Source organism: Pieris rapae, chromosome 9, assembly GCF_905147795.1.
Source record: "Pieris rapae chromosome 9, ilPieRapa1.1, whole genome shotgun sequence".
In the NCBI taxonomy this organism is placed as follows: domain Eukaryota; kingdom Metazoa; phylum Arthropoda; class Insecta; order Lepidoptera; family Pieridae; genus Pieris; species Pieris rapae.
The window spans coordinates 3,065,401-3,088,271 of NC_059517.1; the positions used below are offsets into that span (position 1 = coordinate 3,065,401).

At 32.8% G+C, this 22,871-nt stretch overlaps 5 protein-coding genes across 5 annotated transcripts; 2 read left to right on the forward strand and 3 right to left on the reverse strand.

The window, feature by feature from the left end:
• Window positions 1–484: 484 nt before the first annotated feature.
• On the reverse strand, window positions 485–6,153 carry LOC110999768 (vang-like protein 1). The gene is made up of 6 exons (XM_022268993.2): window positions 6,075–6,153; window positions 5,749–5,884; window positions 4,365–5,336; window positions 3,699–3,880; window positions 2,771–2,883; window positions 485–2,175 (listed from the first exon to the last, which is right to left on the reverse strand). Exons 2-6 carry the CDS (start codon window positions 5,832–5,834, stop codon window positions 1,867–1,869), a joined length of 1,662 nt encoding a protein of 553 aa, XP_022124685.2. The 5' UTR covers window positions 5,835–5,884; window positions 6,075–6,153; the 3' UTR covers window positions 485–1,866.
• Window positions 6,154–6,824: 671 nt separating this feature from the next.
• On the forward strand, window positions 6,825–10,335 carry LOC110999695. Its single transcript, XM_022268886.2, has 4 exons — window positions 6,825–7,384; window positions 7,910–8,760; window positions 8,879–9,014; window positions 9,400–10,335. Exons 1-4 carry the CDS (start codon window positions 6,925–6,927, stop codon window positions 9,681–9,683), a joined length of 1,731 nt encoding a protein of 576 aa, XP_022124578.2. The 5' UTR covers window positions 6,825–6,924; the 3' UTR covers window positions 9,684–10,335.
• Window positions 10,336–10,611: 276 nt separating this feature from the next.
• On the reverse strand, window positions 10,612–16,158 carry LOC110999708 (SCY1-like protein 2). Its single transcript, XM_022268907.2, has 6 exons — window positions 15,621–16,158; window positions 14,697–15,532; window positions 13,859–14,531; window positions 13,478–13,697; window positions 12,508–12,687; window positions 10,612–12,050 (listed from the first exon to the last, which is right to left on the reverse strand). The coding sequence occupies exons 1-6, from the start codon at window positions 15,745–15,747 to the stop codon at window positions 11,348–11,350; spliced, it is 2,739 nt and encodes a 912-aa protein (XP_022124599.2). The 5' UTR covers window positions 15,748–16,158; the 3' UTR covers window positions 10,612–11,347.
• Window positions 16,159–17,179: 1,021 nt separating this feature from the next.
• LOC110999693 (TM2 domain-containing protein CG11103) lies at window positions 17,180–17,959 on the forward strand. Its single transcript, XM_022268884.2, has one exon. The coding sequence runs from the start codon at window positions 17,287–17,289 to the stop codon at window positions 17,824–17,826; it is 540 nt and encodes a 179-aa protein (XP_022124576.1). The 5' UTR covers window positions 17,180–17,286; the 3' UTR covers window positions 17,827–17,959.
• A 798-nt stretch (window positions 17,960–18,757) lies between these two features.
• On the reverse strand, window positions 18,758–19,779 carry LOC110999688 (40S ribosomal protein S13). Its single transcript, XM_022268877.2, has 3 exons — window positions 19,619–19,779; window positions 19,334–19,461; window positions 18,758–19,083 (listed from the first exon to the last, which is right to left on the reverse strand). The coding sequence occupies exons 1-3, from the start codon at window positions 19,639–19,641 to the stop codon at window positions 18,779–18,781; spliced, it is 456 nt and encodes a 151-aa protein (XP_022124569.1). The 5' UTR covers window positions 19,642–19,779; the 3' UTR covers window positions 18,758–18,778.
• Window positions 19,780–22,871: the final 3,092 nt, after the last annotated feature.

Sequence of the window (22,871 nt, forward strand, 5' to 3'; positions counted from 1 at the left end):
CATAGTCATATCACCAAAGTGAAATTATGGTTATCACTGATATGTAATTTACGTTTATATGTTAATTAATTTCCAAACAATTATATTTATTGATACAGATTTTGCGTTCTTTGGTCATTTGAGCTTTTTTATACAGAGAAACTTTGACTGGAACATTTCAAATTTATTCCTAGCACTTTAATATCTACCTACTATTCCACAACCCTTTACACAAACCACTAAAAACATTGATCCTCGCTTCCACTATGAAAATGCTTCAATCATTTTATTTCACATATAATATTTTTCGATAGAAAACAATCTCAAATTACTGCAAATCAAAGAGATTAAAATACATAGCGAGTTGGAAACAGCTGTACTTTTTGTAGGTCTGGGCTTCAGATTTCTGAGTCTGTTTCATGATCATTTGTCAATCAAATAGGCAACTAGGTGATCAGTCTCCTATGCCTGACACATGCCGTCGACTTTTTCGGTCTAAAGGCAAGCCGGCTTCCTCACGATGTTTTCCTTCACCCTTCGAGCGGTTATTAAATGCACACATAGAAAGTGTATTGGTGCATGTGGTTCGAACCTACGGCCTCAGGGACGAGGGTCGCACGCTGAAGCCACTAGTTTAACACTGCTAAAATAAATAGCGACATAAAATGTCCGATTCAGGGCGCCTAATGCCAAAAAGATTTGACATTTAAGATATTTGACGTTTCCGGCTATATTGTATTTAAATCCCTTTGCTTTAATTACACGTTAAATATTGATCTATGTAAACTTAGCTATAATAAATATAATTATGTACTACGATATGAGCTTATAATATATGTAACATGGCGGTAATTTTTTGTTGTAAATTATATAAATAAAAATATACATAACATATTATATGTTTTAAAAGTGTGCATGCTTTTATAACTACTGTCGTGACATCGTAGAATTAAAAATCTACTGTCATACAAAAAAGGATTTGGAATATAATATATCTATAAACAGATTGCACTTTTCTGAAAATATTTCTTAGTATAAAGTTCCATAGACATAAAGAACAGACAAAGGGATCGTTCCCAAATAAGACAAATGCTTAGCAAAACTTTTCATTTGCATTCGAATAAATATTATTACCAAGAAAAGAATACGCAATAATTAATTATAATTAAATAAATTAAATTGACGATTTTTTGAAATCACGCTTTAAATTAATATCTTATCTTAAATTTTCCGTGCCCAAGTAAAGCGCCTAATTGCACAGATTAAACAATATTCATATGTCTCTTTTCACAACAGATTAAAAACATCAAAGATTTGATAGAAACGAAAGAGCATTTTAGTGTAGAGTGCAATTAGAGTATTTTTAATTAATTAATTATCAGGTAGTTTTATTTTATAATTACTAAGTAAATTAAGTCTATTCTCTTTACGTAATTTGTGCTTGAAGTCTAAGGCCTATAACTAAAATATGACACAAAATATACATTGAGTATAAATGCTATCCATACGTCTTTAAGAATGGCAATAAAATATAAAAAAATCTATAGCAATGAGTGTAGAGTAGCAATGCACTCACTGAGATTCATAATAATTTCAAATGTTTTATGAGTATTAAAAAATATCGTTTCACTTACTTGATATTAAAAAATCAGAATATTTATATAAAAAAAATATAAAAATAAACTGGCTACACCGAACTACAAATACAATGGTTCGGTATATCCTGTTCCAATCATGTCTTGTCTAGGCATTACTAACCCTATTTTAGTCTTAAATATTGTGTTAACTCAATACTTTTGGGAATATAGTCATTCATGACGTCATCAATAAGTTACGTCATCACTGTCATACAAGTCTCATGTCATCTCTAACGCAAATCTCCTCCTGTCAAACGGACGTCTCGCTATTGAGCCTTAACACAAACCTGTTGCTCTTCGGATCGACCACTTCCTCGCTTAAATTAAATTTGGGCAGCTGTTTTATGGAACAAACGAGAGAAATATCGCCTTGACGAAGCTGAAATTCGATGTTATCAGCTAAAGGTCGGGCCAACAGCTCGTCAGAAATCAGCGACCAGCGCTGCATTGTGCGTGCTTCTTGCTCAGCGGCCAAAACCGGCCCTTCGACTAAAAATGGTTCGAGAAACGCACGCGGAGATGCGTCTTGAGATAAACAACGAGCGAGGTGGGCTAGTACCTGTCGGACAATATTTATTGAACTTTAATATAAAATGTCTTTAACATTACAATATTAATATATATATATATATATATATGTATAAGGCTATAAGTACATATAAAATGTATGTTATAAGACAGTTAATTAGAAAAGTTATAAACAGCAATAGAGCTACGACTGTTAGTTTTGTTCTTGCATGTTTGATCAAGTATAATTTGCGCATATAGATAATAAATCCTTCTTGAACAGCAATACATAGGATCAAGACGACTGGAGTGGAATAGCACTAAACACAGCCAATTTGAATTTTAATTTATTAAATGTTTGAAGCTTCTTTTTAAACAATAAAACAAATGCGGAATCAAGTTCAATAATGTAAAACAATAAATTATTCTATAAAATGTCTACGCAATATGGCACTTGGAATATTTCATAAGTTTAAAAAATAATCAATCGGCTCATCACCACGCTTCAAATCCAGACATTAACTATGTTAAGCATTACTGTTAATTATGCTTATGAAACAGATTCACTTGTTTGTACATGATTTTTTTCTCACTCATTTGTAAATTCGGAGAGATTTGTATATATTTTGTTCAATTTGAAAACTAACCGAGTCAGCTGAATGTCTCGGTTGTTGTCTTGTAGCTCGGAGGTACTTTTGCAGTGCACGAGCAAGAGACGGGAACACAGCCTGCGCAGCTTCACGGGGTCCTAAAGCGCCACCTGGTGATTATATTAATTATATTCATTCATACGTTCCTGTATAGTACTGCAAAACAATCAAAAATCTCTATAATATTTTAAGGCTGTAAGTAAATTGTAAGTTTTTCAAGTACTTAAGCTCTTTTGACAAGGAAAACTAATAAAATGAGTGAAACAATATCAAATAATAAAAACACCTTTTTTTTAGTTTCTAAATCTAAAATAATAATCCAGTCTATTCGTTTTTTTTTATTTCATGGATAAGTAGGTGATCAGCCTCCCGTCTGACACATGTTGATTTTTGGATTTGAGACAAGCAAGAGTTTTAAATACATAGACTGAAAGTCCATTGGTGCACAGCCGGAAAACAAACTTGCGTTCTCACTGGGCCAATACTGCTCATGTCTAAAATAGCATTAACAATTGCTACATCTACAACTCAAATAGATTTGTATAAAACATCAACTTACTGCTATAACATGTATGTTGTCAAGTTAAATGTGGTTAGGGAAGATTTCGATTGCTTTCTTTCAAAAACAATCTTTAAGAGCTAGGGTCCTCTTCTAGATGTCAAACTTAAATAATTCCAACACACCTTCGGTTTTAATCTTATAAAAGGTATATTTGATAATGGTTGGGACAGGATAGTGACTTACAACAAATTACTTGTAGAATAAATTCTAAAACTGTACTTTGTTTACGCTGACAAATAAGTCAAACTTCATACAGAAACAATGGTTTGTTAGCTCTTAAAACTTGATTTAAGTTTGATTTATGTTCTAAAAGGCAGGCCTAAGTTAAGTATGTGGAGTCTTTTACAAGCAGAAGATACTCACCGTTAGCCGACAACCGCACCCTTCTCACATGGGCAAAGGCATCTTCAGCTGCAGTGTGCAAGCGAGCACGTCTCTTGCGTACTCTTCTTTCTCTTTCCGCTTCTTCATAATATCGCTCATTGTGGGCAGAACCCGAATCTCGACGACGTCCAGCACTACCAGTACAAGAGCCCGCCCCACTTCTGAAACATTAATTATGTGTAATCAGAAAGAAAACCGTGTAATGGTAATACTGAATTTGCTGTAATGGTAAACTTTTCTTTGTCAAACCATCACACCTCAATGGAGGATCAAACAAATATTAAGGCCTTTTTTGCTGATCAAGAAATATTAATTTGTTGGTTTTCAAATCCTGTTAGACTTGGTGCATTACCAACTTTAAAGAGGCAATAAGAAATTTACCGCCATGTACATGCAGTTATTTTTGGTCAGTGTTTTATTTAACTGTTATAAATTGAACACAAAATAGAAAGCCTAATCAAGTCATAGCCGAAAGCAGTCATATTTGTGAATGTATTTATAAAATGAAAATTTAAAAGGAATAAAGAAATAATAAAAAATATGTATGTATATATAAAATATAGAATATATATATATAAGAATATGGTTCTTTATTCTAAAGTGTTATAATATTATAAATTGCCATTATATATTTTAATTTCTTACCTTGGCTGTCCAGTAGATGCATTTGTAGTTGAATCAACTTCATAAAACTTAATACTCGAAGCTGCTTTTCTCTGTGACTTAGATATTGGTATCTTCTCTAAATATGGGTTGTAAATTGGGAACTCCGTGTAATATTTCTGTAATACCCATACTGCAGCTCTCTGAATACTTAACTGTCCAATTGAATAGGACCTACTTTCACCATCAGGGCTTCTTACTATCTTAATATAATACACTGGTTCTAGATGTCTAATTTCCATTAAAACTACAGCTGTATAATGTATAAAAAGCAGTGTATCAGCAAAACTAGAGACATATGACACAAGTGATTTGTAGTCAACAGCTTCCTCACCTACGGCTAGTGCTTTTGTTGCCTCTGTGATTTGAACAATATAGAATAACCAGTATGAAAATGTGCACACAGATAATATAACAAACATCATCGCTCTAAACACAAATATTCTTGGTAATACTGCATTTCTTGGACGTAAAAACACTGCCCACACCCCAATTGCTAACAAAACTAATTTAAATGCTATAGAAAGTAGAATTCCTTTACATTCCCCAGTACATGATAATAACTGTATCCTTTGACTTGGCTGAATAGCAATGTTGTCGGATAATCCAGGAAAAAATCCTATTTTTGGCAACACTACCATAGCTAATGGGCTAACAAAAGAAACAAATGAAAGCCCTAGTCCCACTGTAGCGGTAAAATATCTAGAGCATACAAATCCAAGTCCATTATCTGATTCCATAGGCCAATTGCTAACATCCTCCATTGATCCTGAGCCTTCAGATGTATTACCAGTTACTGCTGTAGTGGTCTCCCCCCAATTCTCATCTTGGGGCAGTATCTGAACTTCTATTACTTCTTGACCATCCCGGCCAATTTCAGGGTTTATATTTACACTGGTTTGGAATGGTGCCATACTACTATCTATACAGTCTTTTCTTTGTGACTTAGAACTTCTGTAATTAAACAATCAATTATAGCCTCTACAATTTACATAAATTAGATAAAAGTAATTTTTCATATCAAATGATAAAGATGAAGATTGCAACCTATAAGACTTTCAGAAAGCAACAAATATATATATATGTAACTAAATTTAGAAACAGTTCTTTTGGCTACATCAATACCAATAAGTTGTATTTAAATACGAAGTTGTTTTTGAAGATAAACAGGAACATAAACATAGGCTGAACATGCCGAAATATTCGTTTATTTTAGATTATTTATATTCGTTCTTTATAAAATTGCACTTAAAACCAAGAATATCTATTTGAATTATCTTGCTACGTTTGCTATTACTTCATATTATTCAGATGCAAATAGACTACTTTATATTTCACACACGATTACACCGTTAAATAAACAAACCTTGTGCTTCTATGTGTATGTTGCCTATGTCTTGAACTCCGCCTAGAGCGGCTGCTCAATTCTGATCTTACAGATTCTGTCTCCATTATACAGGCCAGTTAGTCGAGTCTCACCCATCAGCTTATTTCTTTACGACCTGCAATAATTTACCGTGTAATCGCATCACGAAATCGGAGCAATTAAAATAACTACTTGTAACTTCGTGGAAGCGCGATCGTTTTAGGTCTTCTCGCAATGAAAATAATTTACATACACATTATGATTGGGAAAACAGAAAGGCCATTCTCCCAATCAGCACATATTTCATAGTGCAACGTTTAATTTACCATTTCATTATTGATATTTAATGAATTTTTCTGTTGAGAGCGTCGTTTACACTCGTCGTCTAGACAAAATCATACTGACATTACCCGTTTAAGTGAAAATTGACGTGAAATATTAACGTCAAATTTAGAAATTATCGGTTTACTCACTCCAACTTACTGTAAATCGCATGATGCTCCTTTTTTGCCATGCAATTGAATGAATTTATAAAATCTTCCTAAATTAATCGTATTATATTCGTTCGGAAATTCAATTGGTATTTATATTTTTTTATTTCGATTCATTTTGTTATATATGATATGATTACTGACGCTAATACACTTTCGTATAAATAAAGTCAGTAACTACAGACTCTAACATTTGACATTATATAAAAATAAAAAAGGTGCAACATCATTTTCACAAAAAGATTGTTTTATTTATTGGTATTACTTATGATATTTTAATTTAGTACTATCAATAATTTGCTGACTATGTTATAATTTCAATGTTTTGAAAAATATGGACATCGTAAATTAATAAACTAAATAGAAACTAAATTAAGCATGTTACAATTACTATTTATAACTTATTTATTTGGAACCAATTTTATCACTGAACTATCAGATTCTGAATCCAAAATACTACATATTATATGTATTTAGTTTTTAATCGGAATATTTATAACTCACGAAATAATACATAATGTGTGAATCCACAATATTTTACTGTTGGCAATACCGGATTGGCGGCAATTCGAAAACAATTTAGTACACAGGTTGATTACAGCGAAGATAATGATAAGATAACAACGCGTGCTCTAGATTATTTGTTCGGATTTAAGATTCTAGAAATGAAGCTATTTTTGTGAAAATGGAAGATCCTGGGTCCCGACCAGTGAGGCAAGAGAGGATCGAAGACCTCCATCTGGATAGAGTGGTTGCATCTCAACCTGAAATAGGACCGACTCCTCCAGATGGTGGCTATGGTTGGTTAATAGTCGTCTCAGCAGTAATCTACAATGTGACTGTGCCAAGTATATTAATGCTTTATGGATTGATTATTTTGAAGTCTTTACGAGAGGAGGATCATGAAGAAGGCGAAAGAATGCGTGTTTGGGACGTAGATGTAGCCTTAGTGCCTGTTATAATGACTGTGATCCGTTTATTGTTAGAGTCATGGTGTTGGACAGTCGCGAAAATATTCAACATGCCACGATTTACAGCACTGGCTGGACTCTGTATGACTGTCGCTGGTGTACTACTATCGAGCTATGCAACAAGTGTGTACAGTAACGAACATATTGTCAACATATTTGCGGGGATTTCCATTGGTAAGATTATATTCTTTGACTTTTATTGTTGACTGAATTAGTGGTTCTGGCGACCAAAAGTTCCTGAGCAGATGATTTTTACATTAAAATACTTTAGCCACCAATTATTACATTACTTATATCTTATTTATGAAAGTGAAACTTGATAATACAAAAAACTAAAGTAGCATGAAAAATCAACTTTAACTATAAATTAATAAGAATAACAATGAAACAGTTCAAGGTGTGAAATATTACGGAAAGGCATTGAATGCGGTAATTTACGACATTGTCGCTGAAGGTCATGTAACATAATACAACAAATTTTATTTACTTTGCAAACATTCAATATTTGCTACCTATTAGATATCTAATGTTTTTTATCTACACTGGATATAACGTGTTAAATCATTTGTTTTAAGAACGCCTCTGCAACGACTAAGCCAATTTTGATATAATTCTGAAAATAATATTTATTACAATTCTTCATAAATTGTTATTTTTTATATTCTAATTATGAATAAAGACGAATTAAATTTTTCCCAGGTATCGGTTGCGCCTTAACGGGACAACAAACAGATCTAATCATCACCCACTACTTCCGAGACAAACTTACAATCGCCCAGCGTATTGTAAAAGTTGCACCATCTTTAGGAAATGTGCTAATGCCTTTAATGATCGGATATCTTTGTACAATCTACCCTAGTGATGTAGTGGTCATGATCACTGGAGCAATTCTCATGCAGAACTGTGTGTTCCTCGCCTCATATACACGACCTATATACATTGAAAGAGTGATTCGAAACACATACAACATGTTACGAGACGCCGTTGAAGACGATGACGAAGTTATCTTCTCAAACCAGACTGAACCCAGAACAGCATCCAATCCAGTATCCACACAAGATGAAGACGCAAATGACGTGGTTGTCTTTAAATCAAATAAAAACGCCAGAGAAATCATGGACTCTGACGTGGAAACACGCGAAAGCAGTCGGCAGAGATTTTCATCAGATTTCGGCGTGATGTTTGATGGTTCCACTTCTAATCGCTTCTCATCGGACTTTGGGGCTGTTGACGTCAGCAATCACAGCAGAATCAGTGGATACCAGGAGTTGGATAGTATTGACAGGAATAATCCTCAGCCGTTATATCGCGAAACAACTGTGAATGCTCCATCAAATAGTCTCGTTTTTGCCGCAGAAATATCACCTGGGTCAGCTCGACGTACCGCGTCATTAAAGAAGAATTTCATTACCGTGATTAATATGGTTCAAGATCTAAACTTCTATTTGTACACTCTGTTACATTTGTGCACAACGTACAGTGTTCTTATACTGAGTGTCTTCTTTCCACTGCTTATGTGGGAAGAAAATCCTACGATGAATATTTGGTCGGTGAGTCGATTTTTCTTTTCTTTAATCGAAATACACTCAAATATATGGTACATTTGACTGTATTACATATATCAAAAGTCATTAAGTCTATAGATTTTTCAACAAGTTCTTTTTGCAGATATCTTCACTGACTGCAATTGGTCACGCTTCGGCATTGTGCTTCGTGTTTTTATGTATATTCATGCCAAACAATTTGAACGATAAAGCAAAATTATGCACAATTTTTTGTGTTTGTGGTGCAATAGGATTCTATGGTAAGTACCTGCTTATATAATTAAAAATGTTTCTTTCTTAAAACTTTAAACATTGATGCTTCGTAAACATCTCCTTACATTTGTTATTCATATAGTTTTACAGGCCTTGAAAGAAATTACTCAAGCATAGTAAGCTGCAACGAATTTCAGTACATTTTTTTAATTCAGCAATACATTTTAAAGCGTATTTCTTGGCAATTTAAAATCTTTTTTGCAAAAGATACGAAACTGTCACGCCGAATTACCTACCCACTTTACATTTTAAATACTAACTCAAACAAAAAAGGGCTTTAATTTAGACCAAAGGATTTAATAATAAAATAAGAAAAATGGATTATGAAAATACCTACTTCTTACTTATTAATCAAAACTTTTCACTTTTCAGGTGTTACGCTTTCATCAAACAAAAACTACCTTGTCGTATGGTGCATGTTTTCGAGTATTGCCACCGCGACCAGCGGGATTCTACAACAATCTTTATACAATAGTTTCAATAAGTTTGACACTACAGCGACTGTGACCACAGCAAATACTTTAGTGGCAATCGTGATCATGGTTTGGGCTGTTGCCTATAGTTATACGTACAGGACTTGTTTCTTTATTGCAAGCTTATTGCAAAGTGGCGCGGCCTGCGTGTTTTTGGTCGCCTCTTTTAGACGGAGGAGATAGACTCCTTACATACGCCCAAACCCAATAACCTATATCATTCCAGTCTTGCCCATCTGAGATAGATATCTTAATCGAAATATTGATAATTGTGCCAATAACCAATCGTAAAATCCATCTGTCGATACAAGCTATCCATGGTAGATCGGAACGGTCTATGAGGACCTTTGTATGAAAATGACAGTTCAACTATGCCAATATCCTGTCTTAAGATAAAACTTACACTTTTTAGTTTTTAAAATCATTAAAAAGCTATTTGATATGTTTTAAATATAGACATGTACATTTTAATATTACTTGTACGGTTTTATGTACTTTACAAATATGAGTGTAAAGATCGAAGATATTGCAATCTATCCGTCGCCAAACATGCTAGTCTATGTAGGGTTTGGTTATTTGGAGATCAATCAACTGTCACAGTTTTATTTGATTAATCTGATAGATTGTAGATTAATTATTGGGTTCAGGCGATACACCGGCTTTATTATTAAACGTGGATTAAAGATAGTACCGCATTTTACATGTACAAAACATCGTTAAGTTCTATATTTATTGCACGTTTTAAAACAAGGTCTTTTAATTTTAAGGAAGCTTGCTGAAAATCTACGGTCTCTATGGTTAATGTCTTGACAGATAGAGATCGTTCACCATAAACGAGAGTTAAGGCCTGAAAATATAGTTGACAACGTCATCTAGGTTTTTAAAAACTACGCATTACATTGAGGGAATATAAGTGTTTTGCATACCAAAGAGCGTAACCACAAAACGATTTATCTTTGAATCTTAGTTAAAGATTGATGTGTTATATATTATTTTGTTTATATTTACTAATGACCGTATTTCGTATTATCGCTATTTATCATGTACCTTTTGTCTATTGCTATGTTCTATTAGTCATAAATTGTATTACATATGTATAAAATAATATTAGTTAAGAGATCATAATATATTTATATAAACAATTAGCATGGATATATATAACATTAAATACTTACTCCTAAGGATGACTTACAAAACAAAATTTAGGTAAAACATAATATGCGATATCGTACGTAATGATTGTTTCAATAAGTTATAGTTGTTATACAAAGCAACGCCATTACAGAATGTAATATTAATATTTAGGCGGCTAAATTATTAAAATAATTTTTTAATCAAAATAAATATTTTTTATACAATTACGTATTTTTAATACGTTTACCTGTCATAAAATGATATCTGGTCGTCTAGCAGTAAATAGTCTAAGAACCTCAAAAATAGCTTGTTCTTATCCCTCACATAAATAAGAAAAACTTAATCCAGACATTTAAGACTTGACATGTACAATCACGAACGCGGGCTGCGTCCAGGAATTCAATGTCTTAGGAATGTTGCCATAATTTCATTTATTCTATTCCTGTCGCCGCTAGACGTTTTGACCAGAGCCATAACAAATTCGTCTAAAATAATTATCTACTAATAATACCACAATAAACAAAACATTACTATAATCTCACTACTTTTTTTTTAGAGTGTACGAGGAATGTCAAAATTTTATTTAATAGTACATATCAATCATTAGAGGTGCTAAAATAAGGAGAAACCATTTAAAAATTAACCAAGTAAGACGTGAAGTAAACATTTACCAGTTATAATACTAATATATACTAAATGAATTGTAATCTGTTTTAACCCAATAAATCCATCATTTCATTATTACTGAATTTTTTCTCATTACTATTTTTATTTTCATTAGAATTCGGTAAAAGAGATTCAAAGGCGGACCAATCTTGTTTAATATTTGTTTGATTAGTCCATTTATTATTAAAATTACCATTTGGGGGTGGAGAGGATGTTAGAGCTAAGTGATTTTGAAAACCATAAGTCATACTACTCATTGGTGAATTTAAATTTCCCATTGCACCAATTGTATTACTAACTGGACTATTGATTGTATTACCAATAGGGCTATTCATTGTATTACCAATTGGGCTATTCATTGCATTACCAATAGGGCTATTCATTGTATTACCAATTGGGCTATTCATTGTATGACCAATTGAGCTATTTAGTGTATTACCGATTGGACTAGTAATTGTATCGCCAACCGGACTCCTAACTGGATTCCCAATTGTATTGCCGACTTTTCCTATTGGAGAGGAACTCATAAAATTATTAGTGCTCATTTGATAGTTCATTGAATTGTTATTGTGAGTTAAATTAGGGTTTAAGCTAGATTGTGGTTTTGACAATTGTGTAAGATTAGATTGTAGTAACGAACTGGTTAAATCTACAGCTTTAGGAAGTTGTGGGGGAGGTACAACTTTGGCCATGGGCATTGTTGGTGTTTTCCGTGACATCTTCCGTTGAGTTTCTTGTTGCTGTGCTAACCTAAAATATATATATAAAAAAGTTAAAACATAAAGCGCTCCTATAAGTATGGGATTTATATACAATTAAAAATTCGTAATCCTTATAATAGGTAATTTGGTACTTAGGTTTGTTATTATGATCACAATGATTTTTCCTATGTCAATGTTATCATGGTCACCTTTTTTACAAGATGTTATCATAACAAACATCTTCTCTTCTTTTGTTTCATCGCTTTTTAGTTCATTCATTAATTACTTATATAGTTGCAATGTATAATTGTTACATTGTAATGTATATTATTTTAAATAATTCCATAATTTGGCTTTATAATTTTTTTTAAATTTCATTAATATTTTGTATTAATTTATAGTTATTGCTTAATTATTTTGTCTTCTTGTTCAATGAATTTTTTTACAAAAATACCTATCTACTCAAGGTACAAGGTACTGTGTCTAATATAAAAGACTTTTCATACCTTTGCTTGTCTTCTATACTAAGAGACATTGCATCTTTAAGAGGTGGCAATGCATCCTTCTCCTGTGGTTTAGAACTCAATGCGAATGGATCAATTCCAAGACCCGAAAACATCTTGTCAATGTCTGTTTGTGGTGTTGGTACTAAGTTGTCTGGTGTAGTCAGCGCATGCTCCATTACTCTAAAGAAATTATTTACTCAATCAATAAAATATTTTTTCATATCGTTTAATTTTGATAGTAAGTAATATAGTATACACATTGAATGGATGGCCTTTTGGGAGAACCAAACTAGCTGATAACATACAAGAAAGTGAAGTGTAAAAAGTATGATAAGAACAACAAATCCTTGTAAGGCAATAATGTTCCAATAACAAAACTAATATTACCAAAATGTTGCATTTAACATGTAACAAATGTTACGTATGTGGCATAGAGCACTGCTCTCGAAGCTTCCAGTCTATGGGCTTTCTGATAAATTATGCGATTGGATCTCCAGCCTTCTGGCCGATCGGAGCATCAAGGTCATCATCGACGGAACATGTTCCGACCTTAAACCCGTAAAGGCTGTGGGATCTATCCCCGACCCTTTTTCTTCTTCATATAAATGACGTGTTGCAATTTAGCAACATTCATTGTTATGCGGATGACAGCACTGGGGATAACCTTTACACTGGCCGGGCAGGTATTTCTCGGGCAGTTGTCGATGAGCATCGGAACAAACTTGTATCTGAAGTCAAAACTCTACTACGTGGAGTCTCTGACTGGGGCAGACTAAACCTAGTCCAATTTAACCACAAGTTTGCGCGTTTTCCGCTAAAAAAACAGGCTCCGCTGGGAATAGCGCCTATCGCGTCAAGAAGCACTCAACGTATCTACTTATAGTCGCAAAGACTGATTGTATGATTAATAAAAAAAAATTCAGATGAACATTTCTTTACACCTACTGAAAATAAAAACCAAACAACTTACTTAGATTCATTCTGTATGGAATTAAGTTGTTCCAGCTTAGTCCTATGCTCAGCCTCCACTTTCGATATCATTTGCTTTACTAAGGACATGAGTGCATTAAATTGATTTAATGTTAAACCATTTTCAACACAAAGTGGTATTAAAAAAGGCAACACCTTTGTGGCCATCACTTCCTTAGTGATACCCAATTTTTTGTGACTTAGAGTTAATTTGTATATACCTGAAATGTGAGAAAAAATAAAATTATTAATTAATGAAGCTGGGAAGTTACTAAAGTTAAGTTAATTTTAAATTGAGATTTGTCCATTATAGAACCTAACAATAATTTATTGTTATTGAAAAAATATATATTTAATAGATTTTATGATCACAACAACTTACCAAGAATTCCCATTAGCACAGCTGGTTCCCGTGAAGGTATTTGAGGCAAGAAAGGTATAATTTCATCAAGGACCAGCCATTTATCTAAATGTTCCAATAGTTTTCCCAAACATAACAAACAGTTTACTCTAACAGATAAATAATTTGTTTGTAGACATAACTTTTTTATTCTTGGTAACAAAGCATTTTTCATTGCTGGATAATCTATTAAAGATGCAAATGTTGGTAACACTGACAAACATAATTCTTGTATTTGTTGTGCATCAGATTCTAATGCTCGATATAACATTGGAAGAATATCTGTTTTTACTTCCTCACCTGGAGTAAGCTTCAGCAATAGCTCCATTTTTTGCATAAAAATGAGTAATATCTGTATTGGTTCTTGTATTAACATAACAGGTTTCAAAACAGGTAGTATGTATTTGATAAATTCCTCTTTTGTTGAATTTTCTGCGATCAATAAAACATTTGGAAGTATAAAAGGTACCATTGGTGGATTGACAAACTCTTTTGCTAGACATGGCAATATTCTATAAATACATAATCGATGGGGCATTTTTTGAATAATCTGCGGTAAACCTTTGTAGAATTGAGACTTTTGAAGGTTATCCCATTGAAAGAGAGAGTCTAAATAGTTAAGAGTTTTCACACCAACATCTTCAAAATAAGATATCTGAAATTATAAAAGAATATTTACTTAATACCAAATTTCCACAGCCACATGTCAATGTATTAAATTATTAAATAAACTAATAATATTTCAGATTAGATGAGATTAACCTAAAATTATAATATGTTTTTAATTTTTTTTACTATATTTAGTAAACCTGTTGCATACCTTTAACAACTGATGAGGATCAGGCCTCAATTCTGGTGTAACATTTAACATAAGTTTTACATATTCTCTTAACCCTTCTGCTACACATAGAAGCTTTGATGTGGGCAAGTTTCTCAATTCATTTACAAATCTTCTAAATTTAGAATAATCACCACTAATATTTCCAAGAGGTTGATGCCCTGTGCTATGAATGGTATAGACAAGCATACCCAAAGAAAAAATATCACTGGCTGGAGAATGTGTTGCGGAAAGAATATATTCAGGAGCTAGATAGTCTAAAGATGATTGTGTCAATGCTGGCATAGCCTGGCAGTACTCACTAAAAGGCCAAAATGGTGCTTGTCCTGTAGGACTCTGATTTGCAATACAAAAATCAAATCCAAATATTTTCCAAGCTCCTTGTTGATTAACTACAATAGATTCAGGGCTGATATTGTGATGTAACAATTTTACATCATTATGTAAAAATGCTAAACCTTCAGCTATTTGCATAAGACCATACTTAATCTCAACTTCATACAGCTTATAGTTTACAAGGTGACTAGGTGTCGGCTGTGGCATGTTATCTCTGTTACCAAGAATGTTTGCTAAGCTAGCAAAAACCGGCTCTGTAGCAAATGCTAAGCTTTCTCTGCTTTCTTCTAAACTATGTTGAACTGTAAGTACTTGAGGATGGCGGAGTTTAGTTAGCTGTAGAATACCCCGTTTTAATATGTCTAACATAATATCCCTGTCTGCTTTTGACCATCGGTCTAATTGTTTCTTTTCGAATACAAAAATGGAAGCCTCCTGCTTAGTTGATTTTTTATAGCCTTTATAAATCTTCCACAACAGACCTAGAAATAATAAAAAACAGTTTGCATATATAAACAACCTATTGTATGTATATGTCTATATATAATCAGTATATTATTTACAATGTACCTGGCCCAGCACTAGCAATGTATTGAGTAGCTTCAAATTCTCGAGTCACTGGATTTCCAGGGAGTACACCAGACAATTGAGAAACCGTACTCGTAACAGATGAATAGAACTTATTAAACACCTCCATTGTTGCTAGTAACTTTTCAATTTATCTAGGAATTTAAAGACATTCCAGTGAAAAATAGCGCAACGAGTTCTTATAGGATAAAACCAATACAAAGCTCGATAACAAATAACAAGACAAAAGTAAAATTAAATAAAAAATATAAGACTGGCCACAGACCAGAGATCACTGGATAGGAAGACTGTAGAAGTTGTAAAACTTCAGACTACCTAGTACCTAGATGGATCCATCAATTAATGCCCCTGGTTCAGAGAAAGAGAAAGCTATTTAGCAAAACCCACTTGAAAAACAGGGACCATACACAATTTTAGGTCGTCGCCGCGAACGTTCTTATTATTTGTCAAGGTTAGCATTTGTGACAAACTAATTCGTTTTTTTTTGTGTGAAATAGTATCAAGTGTGTGAACTGTTTTGTCAACTGTTTATAAAGTGAAGAAAAAGTGTTAATTCCATTGCTTATTACAATAACAATTGCAGCAAAAAAGATAAAAAATTAAATTGAATTAATTTAATTACAGATATAATATCATATTACATATACAGGGTGCCCCAAAAGTTGACGTCAAGTCGAAATTTTCTGATAGGTAATGCCACACCAGTTATCAGAAAAATTAAAAAAAAATTAATTTATGTATTTTTGAAGTTATGGAAATTTTACTTTTATTCCAGAAAATGTTATTAGGAACGCTTTGGGTACACTAGAATCGTTTTTTGTAATTCCAGAGAAATTTTTAAAAACAGACTTTGTTTAACAAATTTTTTTTTTATGGCTGATCTAAGAAATAATGAAGTAAGTGTTATACCACGTTAGAATCCTTATTAAATGCGCAAACTTTTAAAGCTGCTTGCCAAACTGAAGTAGTACTTTTTTTTTCAGGACGATCAGTTGAACTAGTACGAAAAATTAATTTTGAAAACTTGGTACGGTATAACATGACATTTTCCTACAAGTTGGAGTGATCGGCACAGGGTTTAGGATCATAGGTTACATAAAACACTATTCGGGATGACGTAAGAGAAAAAAAATTGGCAAAAAGTAAATATTTGTAACAACAGGAATGAAAAAACTGTCACATGGTGTGCATTTTCTGGAATACCAAAAAATATCCATAACTTCAAAAATACATGACTTATTATTATTTTTTAATTTTTCTGATAACTGGTTTACTTTCTGATAACATCACCTATGAGAAAATTTCGACTTGACGTCGACTTTTGGGACACCTGTATATCACCAACTATGACAACCGTGAACCGACCAAATGTGTTCAAATGTGATCAAAATGTGTTCTTTTTAACCACGCGCCAACTTATACTTGGCCAACTATAAAAAAAGTACTTTTCTTTTAAATTTTAAAATATGTACTAAACATTAGGTTCCACAGATATCCCATATATAACTGTAATCGAATCTCTACTTGGTCTGTCGTCTGTGGGCACAATCTCTATATAATCGTAGATACACTTCAAAGAAAATAAGTTATGATGAAATTAAGTTTTTAAGTTATTAATATAAAACATGTTTGGATGTAACTCAATAGTATGATTCTACATAAAACTATAACAGTTGTTTTTTCATTTCTTACTCTAACTATAGCGGAAAGTGAGCCATACCTTAAGGAACCATATCGCCCACTAAGTCCTCTTGTTAAATGTAGTTTTTTGCCCATAGAATTTCTAGATTGTGATGAGCCAGTAGATCATAAAGGTAACGAAACTGCAAAAAAGGCAGTAAAGCATGGCTGTGTGAAATTCGGAGGTTCTAGATATGAAGATGTGGAAAAAACAAAAGTGCAATGTAAAGCACTAGATGGAATTGAATGCTATGGAAGCAGGAGTTTTCTTAGGGATGGATTTCCTTGTGTACGATATTCAGGACATTATTTCACAACCACCTTAATATACAGTATATTATTAGGATTTCTTGGAATGGACAGATTTTGTTTGGGCCAAACAGGTACAGCTGTGGGCAAGCTTTTAACATTGGGTGGACTTGGAATTTGGTGGATTGTCGATGTTGTATTATTAATAACTAATAATCTGCATCCAGAAGATGGTAGTAACTGGAACCCATATGTTTAAAAATTTAATATACCTAACATCCACTATGTTAGGTATCTTTTATTGTCTACACTCAGAATTAAGCACAATACACAATAAATCTCTTGTTAATAATTTGTTCTCAAATGAGTTCAATAAATAATACTACAATATGCATATTTTTTTACCTAAATTCCTTAACTACCTAATGCAGCTTATTTTAATAGAGGTTAATTATTTTAAATCTCTATTATAAGGCTACAATTATAATATAATATCATAAAAGATTTAATGAATTATGAGAATATTGTATGTAAGTTACATATTATATAGCATTATTAAGTACAGTGTAAACTCCATGTAACATGCCTCGATTTAATGGCTAACCGTCTTCGGCATTGAAATCACTAGGCTTTGGTTGGTAAGCTAATCCAACATCTTCAATACATATAAATAGCATTACCCACCCTGAATAACAACAATTCAATAATAAGAAGTAATTTATAATTTTCCAAAATTAGAAAAAACTGGAGCTGTGATAGTATTTTGCTTGATTGTCAAAGCCCATAATAAATTCAACTATTGGCATCTATAAGCACCAAACTTTCTAAGAAATCTGTTTTTATCTTTACAAATTGGGATTTATTAAACATGCTTTACCACAAAGATGACTCAATATCCCAAGATATAAATTAAAAAATACAACTATATTTCCAGTGCAACAAAATACATCAGACAAAAATAACAGACTGTACACATTCTATTAAGAATTGTTTTTTATCTAATTACTAACACTAGTCTGAAATAAACTTTTTATTTTTCTAATACAGCTTTTCCTTCTTTCTATTAATAACTCTAGTAACATCAAAATGTGCAGTCCCTTGAGTGTTGTTATATATATTTCACACTGTAGTTAAGATAAAACATTTAATAACTGTTGGAAATTCTATATGACATAATTGAAACAACCTCTTAAATTAAACTTTTATTATACTTAAGCCACTAAAGCTGATGCTGTGCTTGATTCATACTTCCAGTTGGGGGGAAGGACACTCTTGGTCTTATAGTAACGAGCAAGCCTGTGGATTCTAGATTCAACCAGAATAAGTCTGAATTTACTGTCCTTGTCTTTCCTGTTACGTTCCAAGTGCTTCCTCATGGCAACAGCTTTTTTGATCAAGTAGTAAAGATCTTCTGGTAGATCTGGGGCGAGTCCCATAGCCTTCATAATACGAAGGATCTTTTTACCAGTGACAAATCTGACTTGAGCAACTCCATGGGAATCACGAAGCATAACACCTGGAATTATTTATTAACATATACTATATTACAGAGTCAAATTAATAACTATTCAAGTTTGATTATTGGGGATTTCTTTTATCATCTAAACAGCAAAAATAACGAAAATGAAATCGGGATTAATATCCAAATATTTAACCACACACATCCAAAATTTAACCTCTTTTAATTTACAATACAATATATTTGACAACGTAAACTCTTAGATGGTATTTAAAAGAACATATAAAACAAATAGTATAGCACTCACCAATTTGGGAAGGAGTCAGACCCTTCTTGCCAAACTTGAAAATGTGTTCCTTAACATCATCAGCGGTGGATTTTAACCAAGTTGGAACGCTACGACGATAAGGCAACGCTGACTGCGAGATACCCTTGCTGAAATCCAAAATAACTATAAATCACGACCGCCATGTGTTGATTATGCATTGCATAGGTTATGTTTTTGTAAAGATTTTAATACCAATCATACAATGAAAATTTATATTAGAATTTAAGGCAAACGATTCACAAAGTATAATAAATGTAAAATTACCCAGGTGCGTGCATACGACCCATGATTGCGGCTTTTTAATAATTTGCCGTTCTGACAACTACAACAAGGGAAATCAAAAAGAAGGTTTCGTTGACGAGTTAACCGGAAACCATTTAATCCTTCTATTGTCTTTGGGCAGCCATCGGCACAGACTGAAGAAAAGAACATGAAAGTTATTATATTAGTCTATGGGAATCTCAAGGCGTAAAACAAATATAATGAATGATATTTTTATATGACAATGTCAAGTGTCAGCCGTCAAATCAAAGTACTCCTAACAAGTAATCTAGTAATATATCAATCGCTATTCGCTGTTAAGATTTTGGGAAAATTGTGTGAATATGTAAATAAAATTGAGAACGAAAAAGTCCCGCACGTTGATATTGCGATCAAAATATTATAATAATTGAAATACTGGACGAGTGATTTGTAAATACCTCCTTATCTTAAACATCTAATGATGAACAAGAAATGCAAGTGGAGTTCTTGGAATCGTTTTCTAGTTCTGAATGAGGTTTAAGTTTTTTTTCTGAATGAAGTGATATACCTACACATTATAAAATAGTATATTAAGTTATTAACGATTAATTTATTTTTCATAACATGTACAGCAACATTGTTCATATCAATAACTAATAAACTTTATGTTCCTGTTTAGGAAAGACGAAATAAATATTTACCCCACACCAAATTTTGATTGGTACCCTATATTTTGCCCTGATATTGCGGTAGAACTATTTAGGTAACATTTTTTTCATCGTTATTGAAAAGCTTATGCAACTAACTGTGTCCTACGGTTTAACTTGATAAAACCTTATTTGATATGACATTGTGTTGTTAAATAATGAAGCACATTATTTATCAAGATAAATTATCATGACGTGTATGTAGTAAGAGAAAACCAGATAGAAAGTTGTCTTTAATCAACTAAAACATAGACATAATAGTAAGTGGATATTGTTAAATATAATAACACTTTTTATTGATCTAGATTCTAGACAAAGAAGTCAAATGTTACTTTTAAGAAAGTGTAGTGTTAAAGCCGGAATTACATTACGAAAACCATTTCACGAAAGTAATTTTGATATGTGCAAAAGTATTTTCGTAAAATAATTAGTGTTGTGAAATCGCAGTAACCATGGCTCCCTCAGCATCAAAGCTATATTTTTCTATATTCATTGTAGCTAAAGAGGTGTTTATTTAGTTAAAAAAGACTACTAAGAATAAAATAGTACGTGGAGTCCCTCGGCGTTCTATCGTGGAAGAAGTAAAACTTCGTAATGTCGAAATGTAAATAGAAAGCAATCACTCTCACATCTCTTTCTATTCCCCCTGCCCAGTAGCAATAAATGTTTAATGCAACCTTGCCGAAGTTGTATTAGAAGTTTTACTTCACAAAACAAGATAGATAGTATTGAGAAGCGTTACCGGCTAAACACAAATAAGGCTGCGTCCGAACAGTACAGATGTTTCACGTCGCATCACAGCATCATGAAATTATTTGCCTGAATCTAATTACACATAAAATCGCACAGGGCACGAAACTCATTTAATGCTCATTTAAACGAGCGGCATAATGTCAACGGAAAAGGCAACTGTAGCCGTCAACGCATCGGTGGAAGTCGTCGATCTATATCGACGTTTGCCGTTGTTTGTGTTTGTAGCGTGCCGTGTCCGAAATTTTATCACTTGACTGCAAATAGTTTAGGAGTGCGCACGCGTTTCGATTTTATAAAATGATCTCTAGTGACAGTATTGATGTTGAAATGCTTATTTTGGCAGAAAAGAAAAATGCTTGTATTTGGAATTATAAACTACATGAGTACAGTAACAAAACAGCAAAAAAACAGAGCATGGGCGGCTGTATGTAAAAATAATGTCCATTTTGTTCTCTATTCATTAATATTTCATGAACCCACACTGTACGTGTGCTTCTTTTTCGTTTTTTCGACGTCGACGGAGTAAAAGCAATAATAGTGTTTCTTCTTCGGAATTCATGTTACAACTGGTTGCTCCTATAAAAAGAGAGTCGATGTTGGCTGCCGTAGAGCTTCGATTTAGACATGTCAATGGCGGCCGTCGACGAGTGCAGCTGCTCTGCCGTCGGCATCGTGCCGTTCGTGTATATGGGCCCTTAGATTCATGAAAATAATTACGAAAATAATAAATTACACGTTGGTAAAACTAATGTAACGAAATTTATTTCATGCCACTAATTTTGTAGTGTATTTTCCACTTTACAGTCTTGTTTTACATTTACAAATCAGCAAAAGAAACCTGCAGAGATTGTATTCCAGATGCACAACTGCGTTGTGAATCAAATCTTTGGAACTTATAAATGCTATATAAACAATTTGTAAGTTATTTTACACAGAAATCACTGTTTATCAGAAATTGCAGAATAATATTTAACACGTCTGATAATATGTAGTCTGATCATGAATTTATGAGCATGGCGACACAATATCGGGAAGAGAAGTGTTTTGGCGGGTTCTTAAAATAATAATTTTTTTAAATCAATAATTAAGCAACACAATTTGTAACGGTTTTATAGTCAATACAATAAATACTATGAATTTTTGAAAATTTGTTTAGGTCACTAAATATTTTGATTATTTTATTACTATCTTGGTTCGTATATTCGACACCCGAACATGTTTTGATGATCGTCATCGGGTAGTCTATCTATGGTCTATGCCTATTAATTATTATACTTTTCATATCTGTGACCCGTTCCGCACTTCATGGAATTATTATAACATATAACTACAGAATATAGATTTATGTGTTAGATGTCGTGTTGTGTTAAAAATAATGGCTGAACAGTATGGAATATCTCAATCTGAATATGAACTTATTAAAAAACAAGCTGCTAGGCGAGCTGAAATGCGTCGTGAGTTCCTGAAACAGCGGACAAACCCATTTAAACATGCCGCTGAAGCTGGGTTTGTCGTAAGTTTTATTACGTAATTCACATTTCATTTATATGATATTTGAATTAGCGATAATTACTTTCTATATCATGTTTTTGTTTTAGTTCGACGATGCCCATCAGAGATTCATTTCTATGAAAGTAACGCAATTTGAATATTTCAAACCAAATCGAAGAACTGCTATATTTGGAATTGGAACTGTTGTTATACCTATGTTTTTGTATGGATTTCTTATAAATAAAGAACGATCAACTCGTGAAGCAAAGTGCCGATCTGGAGAACTTCGGTACAGAGACCGACTATTTAAGCTATCTTAAATT

Excerpts from the sequence above, each read along its gene's own strand:
- LOC110999768 (XM_022268993.2), bottom strand. The coding sequence starts at position 5,834 with ATGGAGACAGAATCTGTAAGATCAGAATTGAGCAGCCGCTCTAGGCGG. Across the intron at positions 5,337-5,748 it reads CATACACATAGAAGCACAAG|AAGTTCTAAGTCACAAAGAA; the intron begins GTTTGTTTATTT and ends GTTTAATTACAG. Across the intron at positions 3,881-4,364 it reads GCATCTACTGGACAGCCAAG|AAGTGGGGCGGGCTCTTGTA; the intron begins GTAAGAAATTAA and ends TTAATGTTTCAG.
- LOC110999688 (XM_022268877.2), bottom strand. The coding sequence starts at position 19,641 with ATGGGTCGTATGCACGCACCTGG. Across the intron at positions 19,462-19,618 it reads GGTCGTATGCACGCACCTGG|CAAGGGTATCTCGCAGTCAG; the intron begins GTAATTTTACAT and ends TTTGGATTTCAG. Across the intron at positions 19,084-19,333 it reads TCTGACTCCTTCCCAAATTG|GTGTTATGCTTCGTGATTCC; the intron begins GTGAGTGCTATA and ends AAATAATTCCAG.
- LOC110999693 (XM_022268884.2), top strand. The coding sequence starts at position 17,287 with ATGATTCTACATAAAACTATAACAGTTGTTTTTTCATTTCTTACTCTA.
- LOC110999695 (XM_022268886.2), top strand. The coding sequence starts at position 6,925 with ATGGAAGATCCTGGGTCCCGACCAGTGAGGCAAGAGAGGATCGAAGAC. Across the intron at positions 8,761-8,878 it reads CTACGATGAATATTTGGTCG|ATATCTTCACTGACTGCAAT; the intron begins GTGAGTCGATTT and ends TTCTTTTTGCAG. Across the intron at positions 9,015-9,399 it reads TGGTGCAATAGGATTCTATG|GTGTTACGCTTTCATCAAAC; the intron begins GTAAGTACCTGC and ends TTCACTTTTCAG.
- LOC110999708 (XM_022268907.2), bottom strand. The coding sequence starts at position 15,747 with ATGGAGGTGTTTAATAAGTTCTATTCATCTGTTACGAGTACGGTTTCT. Across the intron at positions 14,532-14,696 it reads ATCCTCATCAGTTGTTAAAG|ATATCTTATTTTGAAGATGT; the intron begins GTATGCAACAGG and ends TTATAATTTCAG. Across the intron at positions 13,698-13,858 it reads TGTGCTAATGGGAATTCTTG|GTATATACAAATTAACTCTA; the intron begins GTAAGTTGTTGT and ends CTCACATTTCAG.